General features: G+C 41.8%; 1 protein-coding gene across 1 annotated transcript in view; it reads right to left on the bottom strand.

Annotated features, from left to right (window-relative positions):
* Window positions 1-1597: 1597 nt before the first annotated feature.
* Window positions 1598-20560, bottom strand: part of LOC128700082 (prolyl 4-hydroxylase subunit alpha-2) — a 39450-nt gene continuing 20487 nt past the window's right edge. Inside the window, exons 6-13 of the mRNA XM_070098769.1 lie at window positions 20380-20554; window positions 18253-18453; window positions 16588-16779; window positions 13888-13955; window positions 13370-13484; window positions 12837-12965; window positions 8345-8510; window positions 1598-7786 (exon numbers count right to left, since the gene is read on the bottom strand). Of these exons, the coding sequence (XP_069954870.1) occupies window positions 7701-7786; window positions 8345-8510; window positions 12837-12965; window positions 13370-13484; window positions 13888-13955; window positions 16588-16779; window positions 18253-18453; window positions 20380-20554 (1132 nt within the window). The 3' untranslated portion in view covers window positions 1598-7700. The remainder of the gene's footprint in view (window positions 7787-8344; window positions 8511-12836; window positions 12966-13369; window positions 13485-13887; window positions 13956-16587; window positions 16780-18252; window positions 18454-20379; window positions 20555-20560) is intronic.

A 20560-nucleotide genomic window follows, 5' to 3' on the forward strand; every position in this document is an offset into this window, starting at 1 on the left:
GACCAATTCGGGGAACTGGAGCACAGGTCCAATTCCCTAGATCAAGAGGGGCCTGTAAATATAGGAAGTTACATTTTGTAACCGACTCAAGGAATTAGACTTGCCTCCCCTTCCTCGTATCAAACATATTTACCTCCCGGGTGATATATATCCCTCTGGGTTTGGCGTTACTATGAACAGTATTATATCCATTTGGTAATGCCGGTGAGGGGCTCTTGATCCAAGGAACTAAGCCTCCCCTTCCTTGGATTGACCCTATATGCCTCTCAGGTGCTGTAAGTCACCTTCTTTGTGAGAATTAAGAAGCACATATGCTGCTATGTATGATAATCTGCGTAACTGCATGTGTATATACCTAATCAGCTTACTAAATTTGAATAAACGATGTGGTGTACGGACCATCAAGGCCCACGTGTATACTTCCAGTGAAGGAGTCATTAGGGTGTAAAGAGGACCTGGAACTCTCCGAATTTCCCTTATATCCTAATATTCATTGAGAAAATAGACATAAGATTAAATAAACAAAAGATGGATTAATGGTTATGTAGTAACGCCTTGATAAGAGATCACTAAAGATTGACAGGATGTGGACTGTAAAACAAAAGTAGCAGGCAGTAGTGGTGGGACAAGTCGGACGTACCTGATGACTTCGCGTTTCAAAATGTGACTGTTAGCAGCCACGAGTCAGGTGGAGGAGTCCTCGACCTTTTAACATTATTTGGGCAACGGACAAAATATGTGGAGGAATCAAATTCTAGAGCATTGTTATAATCAAAACTAGGCGCTAAACCAAAAAAAAAAAAAAAAAAAGGTCATAGAGCGCTGCATTCCATAGAGCAGTTTAGGTATTTGTATAATTTATTGTGGTGTCTATCGTTTCATCGCCTGGATCATCATTTATACTAAAAACAGGCGCTAAACCTGTATCCCGCAGTGCTGTATCTCCTGGAAGGGAATGAAGACACGATTATCATAAAAAAGAAGCGCTAAGCCACAAGGACTATACAGCAATGAAGACACGAGGAATGCAAGAGAAGGTACTGTAGTACAGGTTAAATGTTCATGGGTTGGAAAAAAACCTGTAAGTAATGTGTATTCATCACATTCATTGGGAGAGGGAAGGAAGAAGTTGCCCCGGAAACTTCAAGAGTGGCAGAAAATGTGCTTGCAGAATAAATAGACATAAGAAGGTATAAACAAAGGAAGCAGAATCCTGAGGAACACGAGAGGAAGATTTAAAGGTAGATTAGGGAGGCCCAGCATGAATCTCTACTGCTGACGCACGATGAGTGGAAAAATTAGATCGTGTAGTGAATGAACAAGGTCTGAGAAAAATGACGAGTAGACGAGAAAGCCTGAAGAGCATAAGATGATAACTTAAGATACATGAGTAACAGTGATATATAAGAATATATACCTCAGAAGTCTCAAATTTGTTACAAACAAAAACCGAAGAGCTTATGTCTGCAGGAAGTGGAGACCAAATGGAAAACTTCGTCAAACGATCAGTTTTTCGACGATAGTCGGTCTGATCAGTACCACATTCCTTCCATCTTCAGGAGGCAGATCTGGCGTTCCTTCAAGGTATACAAGGCATGAACAGGAATAGGAGTGACGAGCCTCGGCACACCTCACACAGCGATGGGTAGATAGTTTGGAAGTTGCGCCATCATGCGTGGGGAAGGAGCAGTCTGCGCCTCACCACCATTTAACATATTAGACAGGAAGGCAAACACATTCAGTAGCAAACATATGTTGTATTAATATTATTATTATTATAATCAAAAAGAAGCGCTAAGCCACAAGGGCTATACAGCTGTTGTATTAATAAAATATACAAGTATACATACATTTTTATTGCTGTATTAATGTTTTAAGACGCGCATACACTATCAAACATTCATGGGGAAGGGCTAAACCCATATGGGTCATACATCGCACAGGGAATAGGGGATAACCAGGTTTAATACGAGGAAAAATAGCTCAAATTCACTGGAACATGAACTTTTCACCAGCAACCAGGCACCCCTCTTAAAGATACAGGGAAGCGCTAAACCTCTAAGAGCTATATATAGCCTGGGAAATGAGACACTCAGATATAAAGGTGAGGGTAGCTCCAATTTCTTGGATCAAGATCTACAAAGGCATACAATATGAACATGTGACGCTATGTTGTCTGCGATGTAATATGCAGGAACAATCATGGAAGGGGAGGTGCCGTGATGCTGCTGAAGGGATCTTGATCCAAAGGACTTGGAATAAGCTTCAATTATTTGGATCAAACAATTATGCCCATTCCCAGGCACCTGTACGATTCCTACGGGTTTAGGGTTTCTCCATAAATATAATAAACAAATAAAATTGTAAATCTATGAACCTGGCAGCATACAGCTGTACAAACTCGTAAGTCGTAGTGTACTACGATCAGTAACTATACAGAAGAATGGACGGTAACTCGAACCGTGGTCCTGGCACGCAATAGGTCTTATGCTGTACCAATGAGTGGTCCTGGCACGCAGGTCTTATACTGTACCACTGAGTGGTCCTGGCACGCAACATGTCTTATGCTGTACCACTGAGTGGTCCTGGCACGCAGCAGGTCTTATGCTGTATCACTGAGTCACGAAGCTTACAATAAACTTCGTGGCTCAGTGGTACAGCGTTGGGCTGACTGCATACTAGGATCACGGTTCGAGTTCCCGTCCCGTTCATTCTTCTGTATATGCAGCTGCATGTATATACGCAGGGGGAGGGTAATTCCCTTCCCTCCTGGGAAGGGTGGTCCTCTTCCCTCTTGGGCAGGGGAGGGTAGTACCCGTCCCTCTTGTGGAGGGGGAAGTACCCCACCCTCTTGGGAAGGACAGTACTCCCACTTCAGAATGGGAGGGGTAGTGCCCCTTCCTCTCGGAAATGGGAAGAGTAGTAATCCTCCCTCTCAAGGAGGTCGAGGAGTAGTACCCCTCCCTCTTGTGAAAGAGGATAGTACTTCAGTCTTGCTCATAATACCTAAGACTCCTGTTACTTACTGGTACTTTCCACAGTAAAAATTTCTCTCCTCTTGCAGTCCCTCGGGTCTTGTCTTACTACGTTCATTTTCTCTAGTGTCTCCTAACTTCCCACGCTGTTTATACATCCTTTTGTCTTTTGTTAGCTCTACTTCTCTTTTAGGACTAAGTATAACCATCTAGATTTTCTGCTGTATTTATGCTCTCCTCTCTTCTCACTATATTCATCCACCTCCACGTTATCTTAGGGTCTCTTTCTCCTCCTACGATATAACTTATTTATTGTATATTTTGCTACAGCCTATACAAATTTATCACAATAATTTGAGAGATCGTTCTGTAGTCTAGTTATATTTGCTGATCTATAATTATTATAATTACAATACCAGCAAATAATTTTTGTTTACATAAATTATAGGAATTTAACTTATATCACTTAAAAAGTTTAAGTAAGAATATTTAGTTTTGGTTTAATATTTTTCACAACCATTATCTTCTGACTAGGACTTACGATCAGCGGTCTCCTCTCTCTCAAACTTCGGAGTTCCATGCAAATACTGTCTTCACCTGTGCCACATACGCAGCACCTACATACACAGCATGCTTCAATTATTGCCCTTCTCCATTCAATCATCTTTAATCCATGTAAGAATGGTATATAATACCGACAAGATGAAATTAAGACATGTGCAACATCTGGGTATCTTTATTGTAGACGTTTCGCCATCCAGTGGCTTTATCAATACAAATTCTAGGACATAACTTGAAGACAGTAGAACTATGTACAGAAGATGAGGTAATCAGTCCCTCAACCTAGGGACTGATTACCTCTACAACTAACCCATCTCTTTGGGAAGGACCTACTTCCACTGGGGAATCCCGCCTACCAGTGACTATGCCCTCGTCTGCTACACCTGACGTTACTATATAAGCGCCAGGCTCCTTTCTTCTGCTTCATTGGCCGAACGATGCGTATACGGTTCAGAGATCATTATTCGGACTACTTCACATTAAAAGCGGGTGTACCCCAAGGCTCTGTCCTGTCTCCCACCCTATATATACTCTACACGAATGATTTACCTGAACCTCTTTACCCAAACACACTTACCCTTTCTTACGCAGACATCACTCAACTCACAACACATGAAAACTTTCGTTTCCTTGCACGCAGAACACAAAGAGAGGTCGACAGGATTACCGCCTGGGAATTATTATGGCGAATCAAAACCAACCCAAATAAGTCAAAAATCACTTACTTCCATAGAATGCGTGATGTCCCCACTCCTGTCGAACTCAAAACAAGCACCTCCCGTACCCCCATCCCACGCTCCTTCTCGACAGTTGTCCTTGGTGTTACCCTCGACCACACACTGAACCTAAAATCTCACATTACTGCAAAGACCACACAGGGGGGAACTGCACTCTCAAGGTTATACAAGCTGCGAGGAGCCAGTCCCAAGACAAAACTACATCTTTACAAAGCACTCATTCGTCCTCTACTCTCTTACTTTCCACTCGCTCTGACGTTAATCGCCAAGACAAACGCACTAAAATTTCAACGTATCCAGAATCGTGCATTACGTTGGGTGTTGGGGGTGAGGTGGGACGAATTTGCTACCAGTGAATCTCTCCACCTCACGACAAACACGTATACTGGAAGACACACAGTGACAAACAACTTGACAGACTTGAAGCATATCATGACTACTGGACTACATACTTAGCAGATACTCTCAGACGTCCTTACAATGATGTAAATCTTTTTCAATCGTTGTATGATCCGGCACCTCCACCACAATACAAATAAATTATCTGACTTTTGCTTAAAAATTCAAATAACTTAAAAGTGCCATTGCCGTAGAGCTGTGTCTTTGTGCGTTTTTAGGGATGAAGTGCTTGCGGTGTGCGTTTGCGTCGCCTTTGCAGCAACGTGTCCCTGAACCATATCCAGTCATTGCAAGTTGATATGCTTCCAGTAAGTTGCAGTCAGCACCCGCAGAGTCCCTGTTGTCTTTTACGTCGTCTTCGTTATTGTTTATCCAGGCTTAGCAGTTGGGTCTAGTCCTGACTCTTCTCTCTTCGACTCAAGACATTCCTCTCACCGTCTATTCTTCGCACTGTCCCCACTTGCCCCTCGCGGGTCCTTACCTGTGAGTCCTATCGTATCTGCTTCAGAATCTCCAAGACTATGGTGCTCTTCGCACCTACTCCTAGGTTGAGGGACTGATTACCTCATCTTCTGTACATAGTTCTACCGTCTTCAAGTTATGTCCTAGAATTTGTATTGATAAAGCCACTGGATGGCGAAACGTCTACAATAAAGATACCCAGATGTTGCACATGTGTCTTAATTTCATCTTTAATCCAGTTCCTCTAAGCAGTTACCAACAACCTAATTGCTCGGGTATGAGATACCAATGCATTGGTAAGATACGTATAGTTACATGGAACCTTAAGTAAGTTTGTTTAGGTATATTAAAACATGAAACAATAGACTGTTCGCTGCATCAAAGAATGGTCCGGACGCTGAGGCAGGAGGGCAGCCTACCTAGAGGGAGGCCGGAGCACTCCCGCGCAGGCCCGGAGAAGCGCAGCACAATGACGGCAACGATGGCCGGAGATCCCACCGGAAACAGGTACACATAAGTACAATTATCATACCTAGTAACATGCGGTAAGAAAGAGCTAGCAAACAAATATCGGTGAGGTGAGTAGTAAGTGGGGTACGCGTCAGGTTCGAGTTATTGGCAAATGTCCTAGTTTTCCAACAAGATGGTTAGACAAACTGTAGAAACTATTGACTGGTTCAAGTCGTTAAGTTACTGATGAGTGCAGATTCAAGGACTTTTCTTCTCTCAGGATCGTTCTTCTTGGCAATTAGTAGTCTGCCATTCCAATTTATTAACTCGACATAGCCAGCCACCAGAACCTCAACCTCCATCAAGAACATCACGAGACAGAACCACCACCTACGTGACTATACAACTACACAGCGGTAGAGACAATCCCATGTAATAACTGACCAAATTTACATAGCTGAAACATCCAGACCTCCACCAACGAATATCAGTACACCAATATGCTATCAGAAAAGAAAATCTCAACAACGCCTACTTAATTCTCAAAACACCCAGAGAAGGGTCCAAGACAAGACAAGAGAGTATAGGTAATACCCTTGTGGGGTGAGCGGGGAAGTGGGGATAGTGGAAGAGCAGGTTGGTGAGAGGAAGGTTGAGTGGAAGGGATAGTACCAGGGCTTAACCAAGTAGCTAAGGCGATCGTGGGTCAGAGACTGGTGTGACGAGGACTGATAAGGCACACGAGTTGGGTGGACGCCAAACAAGAACAAGCGCAAGGTACCTGCGAGAGAATCCAATGGTGATGTAAGGAGGGGGGGGGGGGGGGGGGTTAAAAACGCACATCTTTTAAGGTCCACACCTGTTAGGACAGGCTAGTAAGAACAGAAATTATCTATAAATAGGGTTTGGATTATTATTATTATAATCAAAAAGAAGCGCTAAGCCACAAGGGCTATACAGCAAATAGGGTTTGGAGCAGGTGCATATAAGGAGTAGAATGGGTTAGCAGGTCTGCGAATGTCTTCGTCAAGGAGTAAGGTTCAGTAGTGTGTCTAGTTTGTCAATCTGTCACTGAACGCCTTCCAGTACACGTTCAGCACAGGGATGCCTGACTGGGCATAAAAGGGTCCTCCGATCTGCAATCATAAATATCTCCAACAATTTCAATGGTTTCTAGTTTATCTGAACCTCATATTGGAAAGATTTCAGATAATATTGATTCTACTCTAAGCTTAGCTGGCTGCGAGAGTATCGCGTCCGTCTCACGATTAGCGGATAGAGGACCACTCCTAGCACTGAATGACTTACCCACACGCAAGATACAGATCCTTTGGATATCACTGACTTGATGGGCACCTCACTTACTCTATATATCGCCACCATCTCACTACTATATACTATATGTTACCCCTCCCTTATCAGGTTTATGTTTGTAATTGGATACAGCTCACTGTGGGCAAAACGTTGTCAATAAAGGTTCCATGTAACTGAATATGTATCTCCCTACAAATCAAACTGTTTAGAGACGGGGCCGTATTTACTGGACGAAGGACTGAGCCTCCAACACTTCGTACGATGAATGGCCCACACGGGTTTAGTATGTCAAGAACTACTATCTCCTCACTATTACCCAAATAAATGGGTGGGGAGCGTTGGTGCCGGAAGGTATGGAAAGACTCAGTGCCAGGTGGTAAAGGCTGGTGTCTGGCAGAATCAGTGGCAGATGGGGAAACCTGGCGCTGGGAAGAGAGACGGTGGTGTCAGACCAGGAAGGGCCTGTGTCGGGCAGAGTCGGCAAAGCCAGTAATGGAAGGGGAAAGCCAATGTGGGATGGAGAAGGTCGGTATGGGATGGGTCGCTCTGTGACTGGATGGTGTCTGGCAGAATCGGTGGCAGACGTGGAAAACTGGCGCCAGGTAAAAAGACGGTGTCAGAAAGGGAAGGGCTTGTGTCGGGCCGAGTCGGTAAGAGCCCGGAAAAGTCAGTAATGGAAGGGGAAAGCCAGTATGGGATGGAAAAGGTCGGTGTGGGATGGGTAACTCTGGATTGGCCGGGCCTCTGAGGGTTGGTGGCAGTAGTCTGGTAGTTGGCAGAGTGGAGGACGGAGCACACAACACTAAGGCACCACCAGTTTATCCCAGGTGTTCCGACCACATGGGTGTTGCAAGAACTGGTCGTTGTAGTGCACCCATTTATTGCAAACTGTAAGGGTTTTAAAAGCATTTACTACACAGTATACACATAATTTTATGTACATTTTTTGCTGGGTCATTGGTAGGGTGTAAAATTTTACGTGGAAAAGTTATTCATTACATTGTCCAAATTACTTTCAGAATTTCTGTTTACATATTTGAATCTGAAGGTTAAGAGTTGTTATCTCACCTCGGCTGATTTCAAGTGTGTGCATCTGGTATATTTTAACTTTTTGCTGTTTCTGTCGACGGAAAATAACACCAGCTCCACAAACAAAAAATAACCAGGGAACAGTATAAGTGAATCACTCACTTGGAACTAACAAAATATTTATCCCCACAATCGTGGGACCCGCGTTCAATCATGAGATGGTAAAGATGTGTTAGTTTTCTTACACTTGTTACCTCCACTCATCCATAGGTACCTGGATGCTACTACTGTTGTGTGGCATCCCGGATGGTGCTAGTATACCTTAGGTTGAGCTGAATTTTAAAATGATCTGAGGATGGATAACAGCTCTTCTGTTAATTCAGAGATGTAAAAAAAAAAAAGCAGTTTCATACTCACTCCACTTTGAGCCGTGGAGGACTGGACAGCCTCCGTGTCTGGTGTTTTCGTCACCAACACCAGAACTGTAGAGGTTCCACCAGAAAGCTGCAGATCCACGCTTGGGCCAGATGGTCACTCCAGCTCGTGGGAATACAGTCGCGCCACCCGCCTCCACATCAGATAACTGCAACGAGATACTTATATACGAACCACTTGTGAGCAACCTACACTAGAACTTTTCTAACATTTGGCAGAAAATGAACACTAAGATAGAATGATACGCCCAGCGTCACCAAATATAAGTCGCATTTTATTTCTTAGGTATCCAAGAAGGAATACCTTTTAAGTGATTGCCTGAGTATCTTTTCCTCCATAGTTTTCATTTTTTAACTGGAGAACACCACTTCTGAACCTACCATCATTCTTGGAGATTTTAATGCCAGACATAAGAATATTGGTGGGTCTATAACAAACACCAATGGAACTAAACTAGTGAGATTGCTAAATGAGCATGATAATGTTCGAATTGTGGGCACTACTGAGCCTACTCACATATATGGTGGCATACTAGATCTGTGTCTTGGATTTAATACATCATATACGATGCATGACTCTGTCATAGTTGATGATCTTCTATCTGATCACTTCCCAAGACTAACAACTGTCAATCTTGATCACATCTCCAGCAATCAAGGAGCTAAATACAGAAGGAGGAAACTTATTCTCAAACCAGAACACAGAGACAACTTTATTAACCACTTGGATCAATGGTATAAGAATTACGAGCCCATTGGCACACAAAAATTTAATGATGATTTAATTACCACTATTGAGAGTGTTCTCACAGATCAAGTGGGCAGGAATAGGAAACAAAAACCCTCCACTATAAATAACAATAAAAACCAATGTAAATACTATAATGATCCACAGCTGCGCAATCTAACACATGCAGCTAGGAGGATTGGTAAAGCATACCGTGAATGTAGAACCCCAGACCTGCTCAGAACGTTCCAAGCTGCACTAACAAATGCAAGGAATAGAAAGGAAGAACTTAGGCAACAGGAATGGGAACAGTTTGTTAGTGGATTAAATAGGTCCACCCCTTTGAGTTTGGCTTGGAAAGGTATAAATAAAATAACCAGGAAAAAGACTGGCAATGTTGCTCATCCCTTTCCTCTTGAAAAAGCAAATGACCTCATAAATGACTGGTTCAAAACATCCAGGCATGAAAGCCTTCCATCTCATATTAGAAAAAATTTAGAGAGTACTTCTGAAGAAATGTTGAAACTGATTAATTTTATGAGCCAAAATATTGATGAGAGTGATTGCCTCTTTACCGAGTATGAATTAGATAATGCATTAACCAAAGGTCGATCAACTGCTCCTGGAGAGGATGGTATAACCTATGATATTCTCAGAACTCTAAGGCACGTGCCTGATAACCCTTTGTTGGCACTGTATAATCTCAGTTACATTGAGGGCGTTCTTCCTACTTCCTGGACCAATAGTCTCATTGTGCCTATCCCTAAGCCCCAACAGCCTGATACATTTAGGCCGATCTCCTTAACTAGTTGTCTTTGTAAAACTTTTGAAAGAATGATGCTTAACAGACTGTACTACAGAATCAGACATCAACTTTCCCCCTACCTCTATGGGTTCATGAAAGGTAAAAGTGTGCAGAACTGTATTTCCACCTTTCTCACTGCACACACCTCTACTAGTTTTACCACTTTTCTTGATCTAAAATCTGCATTTGATATTGCGAACAGAACCGTTATACTACATGAACTAGCCAAAATGAATATTGGTGGTAGCTTACTCTGCTGGATAATAGGATACCTGTCAAATAGAGTATCCTGTCCTTTACCAAGGCTTCAGAAGTGATTCTAAAGAAATGTCTTTAGGTACACCGCAGGGAGGAGTTCTTAGTCCCATGCTATTTAATATTCTGATTAATGCTCTCCTAAATGCTCTACCTGCCTCACCTAAACATATAGCTATAAGCTATGCTGATGATATCATGATCCATACAACAGGGCATAAGAAGATGAATACCATTCTTAATGAAGTTCAAGCAATTTGTAATCGACTAGGCCTCATAATATCTTCCTCTAAAACTAAGATATTAACAAGCAAACGACATCCCCCACCCATCTATTTGCAGGGTGAAATCATTAGCTACGTTAAAACTTACAGATATCTTGGTGTAGATGTACCCTTTAACAAATCCACTATACCACAACTAAACAAGAAATGTAAAGCTAGGCTAAATGCTCTCAAAGCTGTTGCTGGCTACAATCCCAACTATGGTGCAAATGTGAGAATCGTGAGAATGATGTACATAGCCTATGTTAGGTCCTTAATTGATTATGCTGCTCCCATGTTGATATTAGCTAGAGAAAGTTCTCTCCGACCCTTGGAGTTAATGCAAAATGAAGCTCCAGGATTATTCTTGGCTGTCCCAGATCTACAAAAATTCTTAACATGAGGAAGGAGCTTGGTATTTCTAGTATCAGTGATAGGATTGTTGAAATTAACACTGTACTCGGTATTAGAATGTTGAGAAACGAACCAGACACTGTCACAGTGAATCTTACCAAGTGTCTAGAGGTAAATACACACAGATCTAAATGGATTGTGAAAACGTGCAATTGCATTAAGTTTTATAACCTGCATGAACTGTATCACTGTAGGCAACAAGAGCATTTCACCCCTCCATGGAAGATGTGTTCATTTAATATCACATACCTACAAGTTCCTCCCAAGAAGCTCATTGCTAGTAATCCCTTCCTTAAATCTCTTGTTAGAGCAACTGCTCAAGAAGAAATTTCTCACCTAGCTGGTAGTAACAAGTTATATACACTGATGGATCTAAACAGGAGTCTTCTGGCAGGGCTGCATCTGCTCTTGTTGCCACCTCCCTAGTTAAGAACGATAATAAATTTGTTGAGTTAGGCATAAGAATTAACAACTGGGCGTCTACAATGCAAACTGAATTGTTTGCAATCCTAATGGCGCTAAAGCTAACCTATGACACTGAGCTTGACTATCATCATTACTGATTCTATGTCATCATTGAAGGCTCTTGGCTCATATAATGACTCCAACAACATGCTCATTGGGGAAGCCAGGTATAGATACTCAAAAATTAGGGAAAAAGGAATTAATGTACAATTGCTATGGATCCCATCACACATTGGATTACTCCTTCATGATAAAGTTGATATGTTAGCCAAGAAGAGTATCGAGAAGGAGAATGTAGAATATAACTTTGGTATAACTGTGTCTAGCATTAGGAATAATATTAGGAGAGAAGTAAATAATGAAAATGATTGTTATAGGAATGCAGTTAGAAGCCTGAGTAGATCTATAACCCACTATGATAACATGAACGTAGATAAGTATGTTTATGGAGCAACTTGCAATGTGAACAGACTGACTGATGTTGTAGTGGCCAGGCTTAGGCTTGGTTACAAGTACTTCTGGCAGTTTGGGAGACACACAGATGATGATCAAACTAAATGTAAATTATGTGATCAGGCATATGGTCATTCTCTTGAACACTATGTGCTTAATTGTCCACTTATTGAGGAATACAGAGACAGACAGTATAATAACCTATGTGACATGTCAAGATATCTTATTAATGAAAATAAGATACCAGATATACTAAGCAAATTTCCTAAATTTGCTTGTAACAGATAAGTGAACTATAGATATGTAGATATAAATCCATATGTATTCCTGTTAACCCTTTGGGGCCTAGTTCCTAGGCCTTTTGTGTATCCATATGCTCTCGCGCTACCGTCCACAGGATGGATATGGGGTGCACAATAAACTAGCCACTTCGGTGGCAAAATCTAAAATCTAAATCTGATCAGCTTTAAGTCTTCAGCATTGGTTTTCCTACTTAGGAGGTTGTGGCTGTTTTTTGCGTGTGCAGGTGCCACTGTAATTGTCAATTTTGCGTTGAAAATAAAAACAGCTAGGTATTTCAAGTTTTTTTTTTTCAACAAGTCGGCCGTCTCCCACCGAGGCAGGGTGACCCCAAAAATGAAAGAAAATCCCCAAAAAGAAAATACTTTCATCATCATTCAACACTTTCACCACACTCACACATCACTGTTTTTGCAGAGGTGCTCAGAATACAACAGTTTAGAAGCATACACATATAAAGATACACAACATATCCCTCCAAACTGCCAATATCCCAAACCCCTCCTTTAAAGTGCAGGCATTGTACTTCCCATTTCCAGGACTCAAGTCCGACTATATTTCAAGGTATAACGAAAATTATATAATGTTACTATGTATAGCATATCTGTATATATTAATCTATTTTCTATTATATTACAAGCACGGGAAAGTGATAAACCCGAAAATATACATTGTCAGGAGACTGGGAGGCATTTAAGTTCAGTCCGAGGAAGGGCGGGCTAGTTGCAGTTCCTCAGATCAAAAACACCAGCATCAATGCACCCTCACCTTCAAAGGTCTGATTGCTACTTACGTAAACCATGAAAGTGGCAAAGCGGTCACCCATGAAGCGTTCCCAAGCAGTGTAGACGGAGGGGTCTGGGTTCATCATGAGGTGGTCCGTGTGGGTCACGTATAACCCACCAATCCCATAGTTGGCAACCTGCAAACAGGGTGAAATGGTATGGTGATACAATCAAGTCTTAGCTAAAGAAACACGTATGCACTGATCAAGACATTTATTAGGAAATTGTTTCGCTATGAGTGACTTCTTCAGTCCCAATGAAGAAGCTACTGAGGCAAAACGTTTCCTTATTATGTGTGTATGTATCTTTTACTTAGAAAAAAACAAAATAGAGATAGTGTATCACTCATCTTACCAGTCTGTGATTAATGTCTAGGCTCACACGGATGATTAACTCAAATATTTTCTCTAAAGTGACTAGCATTATAATCCACAAGGACATGGAAAGGCATCTTACTTACGAATGTTTGGCAAGAAATTACATACAAAACGTATCCCAAGAAAATTCGTGTCCGAGGAGAGAAGAGTAGCAGTGTACACACCTGGTAATCCTCGCCTGCTGAGAGTCTGAGGGCGTGGAGCCTCGTCGTCATCTCAATCTTCTTAGTCAAGTTTACCAGCAGGTCATCAGCCTCGTCGCTTTCTCGCAACCATGCGCTGCAACAAGTTTATTTAGATACAGGTACATATAGGTACAATTATCATACCTAGTAATGTGTAAATTAGCTAAGATAACCCAAAAAGTCAGATATGTACATACTTGATATTTTGTTTCTACAGAGATTTCACTTTTAAAACATACTGTATACAGTCCTTTCGCTCACAGCGAATGAATGACGATCGTAATATGAAACGTTTACGGAGATTTTTACTTTACTGTAAAAATTTTCCTTTAATAGATTTTTCAAAGTCCCTTAATGTCCAATGTGACGTTCCTCCATGAGCCTTCACCTAATACACGATATTTATCCATCCATTTCCAAGATCTGTCGTATGTCCTCCCGTGGTTCAGTGTGCCCTGCCTGATGCCTGTCTTCCCCAGTGGCAGGCTTGTACTCACTTTTTGCTAGTCCTGATCATGCTGGTGATGAAGTCACCGTCAGGACCTCGATGACGGGATGTGGCGAGCTGCGGTATAACAAAGTTGATCACATATATGAAATAAGACTGAGGGGAAACATATTTAGTGCATGAATGTTTATATTAGGATGACTGTCTCGTTCCTTGTAGGAACGTGTACGTCTATGTCAGCAGAAGCTATAAGGTCAAATCCACTCACGGGGTGATTGGCGTGGTCACGTGAAAGTATTTCTTTTCCCTTCTGTTTTCTATTGGTTCACATTACCTTGGGTCAGTCCCCACTCGACCCTCCACTGCACTCCTGTAAATGTAAGCGGTTCTATCTTTACTTAATTTATTATTTTTTTTTATTATCACACTGGCCGATTCCCACCAAGGCAGGGTGGCCCGAAAAAGAAAAACTTTCACCATCATTCACTCCATCACTGTCTTGCCAGAAGGGTGCTTTACACTACAGTTTTTAAACTGCAACATTAACACCCCTCCTTCAGAGGGAATTGTTTTTAATATTGTATATGCTTTGCTTATATTTATGGTTATCAACATTAGTTTTACTACTGTTCATTTTAACATAACCTGCTGTCACTCATTTCTTCAGGGCTTGCAGCCGTTATTTACATCTAAGTGTCTTTTCTGATAACCTATCTTTTTTTTTTCTGAAAACTTCTGGTTTTCCTCTGTACTCACAGATTTGACTTGGGTCACTCAAACCGTGAGGGTTTAAGGAATATATATCGCAGAAATATAAATTACTTGCAGTGAAGCTCCACTCGTTCAACTGTCTTGTCTTGCAATGTTAAGTTCGGCTGTCTGCGATTGTAATATATATAATTTATAATTTGAGTGGTGCGTTGAGGTATATGTGGAGTCAAAAAACGTTATCTATGGAGGCAAAGAAGGGAATGCATGAAAGTATAGTAGTACCAACACTCTTATATGGATGTGAAGCTTTGGTGGTAAATGCAGCAGCGAGGAGACGGTTGGAGGCAGTGGAGATGTCCTGTTTAAGGGCAATGTGTGGTGTAAATATTATGCAGAAAATTCGGAGTGTGGAAATTAGGAAAAGGTGTGGAGTTAATAAAAGTATTAGTCAGAGGGCAGAAGAGGGGTTGTTGAGGTGGTTTGGTCATTTATAGAGAATGGATCGAAGTAGAATGACATGGAAAGCATATAAATCTATAGGGAAAGGAAGGCGGGGTAGGGGTCGTCCTCGAAAGGGTTGGAGAGAGGGGGTAAAGGAGGTTTTGTGGGCGAGGGGCTTGGACTTCCAGCAAGCGTGCGTGAGCGTGTTAGATAGGAGTGAATGGAGACGAATGGTACTTGGGACCTGACGATCTGTTGGAGTGTGAGCAGGGTAATATTTAGTGAAGGGATTCAGGGAAACCGGTTATTTTCATATAGTCGGACTTGAGTCCTGGAAATGGGAATTACAATGCCTGCACTCTAAAGGAGGGGTTTGGGATATTGGCAGTTTGGAGGGATATGTTGCGTATCTTTATGCGTATATGCTTCTAAACTGTTGTATTCTGAGCACCTCTGCAAAAACAGTGATAATGTGTGAGTGTGGTGAAAGTGTTGAATGATGATGAAAGTATTTTCTTTTTGGGGATTTTTTCTTTTTTGGGTCACCCTGCCTCGGTGGGAGGCAGCCGACTTGAGAAAAAAAATGTATTTTTTTTTAACACGCTGGCCGTCTCCCACCGTGGCACGGTGACCCAAAAAAAGAAACACTTTCACCCTCATTCACACTATCACTGACTTTGCAGAGGCGCACAGAAACGACAGTTTAGGTGTCACTATAAATAGCAAATATCCAAAACTCCTCCTTCACAGTGCAGATATTGTAATTCCCACCTCCAGTGACTCAAGTCACAGATCCAATTCCCTAAATCAAGAGCTAACTGGTTTTGAGGGGTCCTAAAGATCCTGCTCACACTCCTAAATCAGCTCATCAAGTTCCAAAAACCATTAGTCTCCACCCACTCCTATCTAACATGCTCACATATGCCTGCTATATGTCCAAGTCCCTTGTGCACAAAACCTCTATGACCCACTCCCTCCATCCTTTCCTAGGACGACCCCTACTCTTCTTCCTCTCCACTACAGATTCATACACCCTCCAAGTCATCCTATTTTACTCCATCCTCTATAAATGACCAAAGCACCTCAATAACCCCGCCTCAGCCCTCTGAATAATAATTTAAGCAACTCTTCACCTCCTAATTTCCGCACTACGAATTCTCTGCATAATATTTATACCACACATTGCCCTTAGACATGACATCTTCACTTCCTCCAGCCTCCTTCTTGCTGCAGCATTGACAACCCATGCTTCACACTCGTATAAGTGTTGGTACCACTATACTCTCATAAAACACTTACTGCATGCATAATTTGTAAGTTTTCCTATTTTTTTCAGTGAAACGTTAAATAATTATGAAGCGAAATAAATATTTTAAGACCATTTCTCCTACAAAGTTCATCACTTCTTGCAACTGAACATCTCACAACAGCATAACTCACCAGGTGATGAACTAGCACAAGTTAAAAGATTTGTTAAATTAATAACACTAAACACAGCTGAGCAGTTGATAAAAGTAAACAAATGATATTAGCAAACTGTAACGGTAAGTCAACTGAAGTGAACAGACAAGTGACAGATGTAAGCACAAAGGGATACCTTGGGTTTGGCTCGCTCAATGATGGCGTCAGTTTGATGTGCGGTGAGGAAGTCATGGAAGACGACAATATAGGGGTCCAGTGACATTTCTTCCAGCAGCAGTGGCATCAGCGTAAAGTAGCCGTGGTTATGGAGGCGACCGTGGGTGTGAGCCACTAAGCGACACACTAGAGAAGTTTCCACCTCCACTGGCTGTAAAAAGTCACAAGACTATTTAGAAAGGTTATATTCCAAAGTCACCTTCTCGCACTAACATTATCAACTTGCTTGAAATGCTCTGCATAACTATGGGCTTTCTGTACACAAATAACCCGCACATAAAAGACAGAAGCTTACGACGACGTTTCGGTCCGACTTGGACCATTGACAAAGTCACACTAACAGAGGAGGAGCAGGACGGCTATATATAGGCAGGAAGAGGTGGAGGTAGTAGTAGTGGTAGTAGTAGTAGTAGTAGTAGTAGTACAAGAATTGTATATAATACTACTACTACTACTACCTCCACCTCTTCCTGCCTATATATAGCCGTCCTGCTCCTCCTCTGTTAGTGTGACTTTGTCAATGGTCCAAGTCGGACCGAAACGTCGTCGTAAGCTTCTGTCTTTTATGTGCGGGTTATTTGTGTATCGTTCCAGTCACGGTATTGTGCCTTTTTGTTATTTATGGGCTTTCTGCATGCACAATCAAATGTCGCCTATCTCTGAACAAGCATTGTATCACGTGGAAATAAATCTTTGTCTTTGCCTTTACACACATTCTTACTGCCTCACCCCTAAATTCACACCCACACAGACTAGACACGATATAGACTAGGAGACAGACAGAGATTTAATGATAAGCGTAGCACAAAGCACATCAGCCTAATAATCACAGTAGCGAACGACCTTCTGGCATACTTACGAACGACAGTCGTCTACTCCAACAAAAAAGTATTTCAAAAACCTACGTACAACGTATGTTACACCCATCTTAGAGGCTAAGTAATAACCCACAGGGAGACAGAACCACTGAAAATAAAGTGGTCTGTCTATTTCGACCCCTAACTGGAGTCCTCTTCAGCAGATACAGTGAGATGGGAACATGAGGGTAATTAAGAAATAGCAAGATCTGGACGAAAAAGCGGCAGTAGTAGTCCATACACTGTTTTACGAACAGGTATGACAGACAGGACCTATGAGATCAGGAATAGTGTGCCCAATTGTGAGCAGAAGAGAAACAAGTCCAGGAGCAGTGACTCGATCCCCGTAGACAACGAACCTTTGCCCTGATAAGGATGATGAATATGATGACAATCCCAGTATTTCCACCAGGAGATGAGACAAACTATAATATCCCATTACTTAGTCTTCCAGTCGGGAGAGAACTTTTTTAATTCATGAAAAGCTCTAAACCTGTGTGGCTCATTCAACATAAGGAGGGGTGGATATCCGGTTCTCCCTCCTTCCGTTAATTGTAAAAGACACTATTCACGTAAAACCCCCGACACACTTATTCTAAGACAACCTTAAACAGTGACCCTGAGAAATGGCCCCATACACACAGTCCCTAACACCCATGTGTCTTATTCATCTACAACTAGACGAGTACATGTAGGAGAGCATATTCACCGTGCATACCTGGAGTATATCTAGAGCGTACGAGACACTGAGTTCACACTCAACTTACTCTGAGTCTCTGGCCACGACATAGCCTGGAGAAGTGTTCCCTCTCCTCCTCCTCACTCTGCTGCTGGTACAGCTTGGGTTGGAACCTTTGGTTGGAGACCTCTCGGTATTTGTGCTTGCTGGCCAGCTCCTCATCCACGGGAACCCACTTGGTTTGCCAGTCCAATCCACGAGGACCACGCGTTTCCAGCACATCATCGTGCTGAAGGGATTAGTAAATCTTAAAACGGCCTGGAAGTTATAAGTCTTCCTATTATAATCTTGTGATTATTAATAGTCTTTCTCTTATAAAAATAGCTTTATAAGTTCTAAAGTTATAAAAGTCGGGTAGTTAATACAGCATACCTTGTTTAAATAGTCTGGTGGCTGATAATTGTTCCTGTTATAATCAGTCTCGTGGTTGATGAAAATTCTTGTTATAAATAGTCTGGTGGTTGATAAGAGTTTCTGTTATAAATAATCTGGTAGTTGAGAAGTGTTCCTGTTATAAGCAGTCTTTCTTTATTAACAGCAATATTATGGTACACAAGTGAGGCATCAATATCTGTACCACGTATGATGTACATTACATACTACATTAGGAGTGTTATAGACTATGCCACTCATATACTCTCGACTCTTCTTAAAACAAGAATTAAGAAACTTGATCAAGCTGAGGTCGAAATGCCAAACATTTTAACTTAAGGATTGGGGTGAACGTACAGTCTATCCTTGAAAGAGTATGACAATTTAATGAAAACGGTATAATACTGACGAGTTGATGAGTAAGATACATGGTGCAACAGTTGGGTATCTTGCACATGTGTCTTACTCACCAACGACAGTTTAATGTTATTTCTGCCACTGAATTGTTAAAGAATAACAGAAACAACATTCGTATTAAAGCTACTGTCAATGTTAAAGTAGTGATAACTGGATACTGAAACAGCCATGGATAGGTTGACATCGATAATGATGCATCAACTACATATTAAGGCTGTAATGTGCTGCGTTCACTCGCAAGACGAGTGGCACTGTGCCGTAAATTCGCCCCTCGGGGCAAATTCTAAACTTTTTTTTTTTTTTTTTTTTTTTTTTTTTTTTTTTTTTTTCAACAAGTCGGCCGTCTCCCACCGAGGCAGGGTGACCCAAAAAAGAAAGAAAATCCCCAAAAAGAAAATACTTTCATCATCATTCAACACTTTCACCACACTCGCACATTATCACTGTTTTTGCAGAGGTGCTCAGAATACAACAGTCTAGAAGCATACACATATAAAGATACACAACATATCCCTCCAAACTGCCAATATCCCAAACCCCTCCTTTAAAGTGCAGGCATTGTACTTCCCATTTCCAGGACTCAAGTCCGACTATATGAAAATAACCGGTTTCCCTGAATCCCTTCACTAAATATTACCCTGCTCACACTCCAACAGATCGTCAGGTCCCAAGTACCATTCGTCTCCATTCACTCCTATCTAACACGCTCACGCACGCTTGCTGGAAATCCAAGCCCCTTACCCACAAAACCTCCTTTACCCCCTCTCTCCAACCCTTTCGAGGACGACCCCTACCCCGCCTTCCTTCCCCTATAGATTTATATGCTTTCCATGTCATTCTACTGTGATCCATTCTCTCTAAATGACCAAACCACCTCAACAACCCCTCTTCTGCCCTCTGACTAATACTTTTATTAACTCCACACCTTCTCCTAATTTCCACACTCCGAATTTTTTGCATAATATTTACACCACACATTGCCCTTAGACAGGACATCTCCGCTGCCTCCAACCGTCTCCTTGCTGCTGCATTTACCACCCAAGCTTCACACCCATATAAGAGTGTTGGTACTACTATACTTTCATACATTCCCTTCTTTGCCTCCATAGATAACGTTTTTTGACTCCACATATACCTCAACGCACCACTCACCTTTTTTCCCTCATCAATTCTATGATTAACCTCATCCTTCATAAATCCATCCGCCGACACGTCAACTCCCAAGTATCTGAAAACATTCACTTCTTCCATTCTTCCATTCTAAACATGTTATAAAAATGTATACCCAACGACAAATACATTCACTCAGAAACACACTTAAAAACACTCACTAACATACCACTTACAAAACACACTTGTTACCTACAACTTTAATAGCTGACTTCAAAAAAGGCTCAATTTCATCTCTGGACGCTGAGGCGTCCTCTTCATCACTGGCTCTCTCCAGGGCTGCCTCAAACCACTCGATTGCCTTATCATAATAACCCTTATTGAGAGCATGTTTGCCTAGGAACAAACAATCCCTTGCACTGAGCGGCTTGCTGCTG

Source organism: Cherax quadricarinatus, chromosome 64 (assembly GCF_038502225.1).
Source record: "Cherax quadricarinatus isolate ZL_2023a chromosome 64, ASM3850222v1, whole genome shotgun sequence".
In the NCBI taxonomy this organism is placed as follows: domain Eukaryota; kingdom Metazoa; phylum Arthropoda; class Malacostraca; order Decapoda; family Parastacidae; genus Cherax; species Cherax quadricarinatus.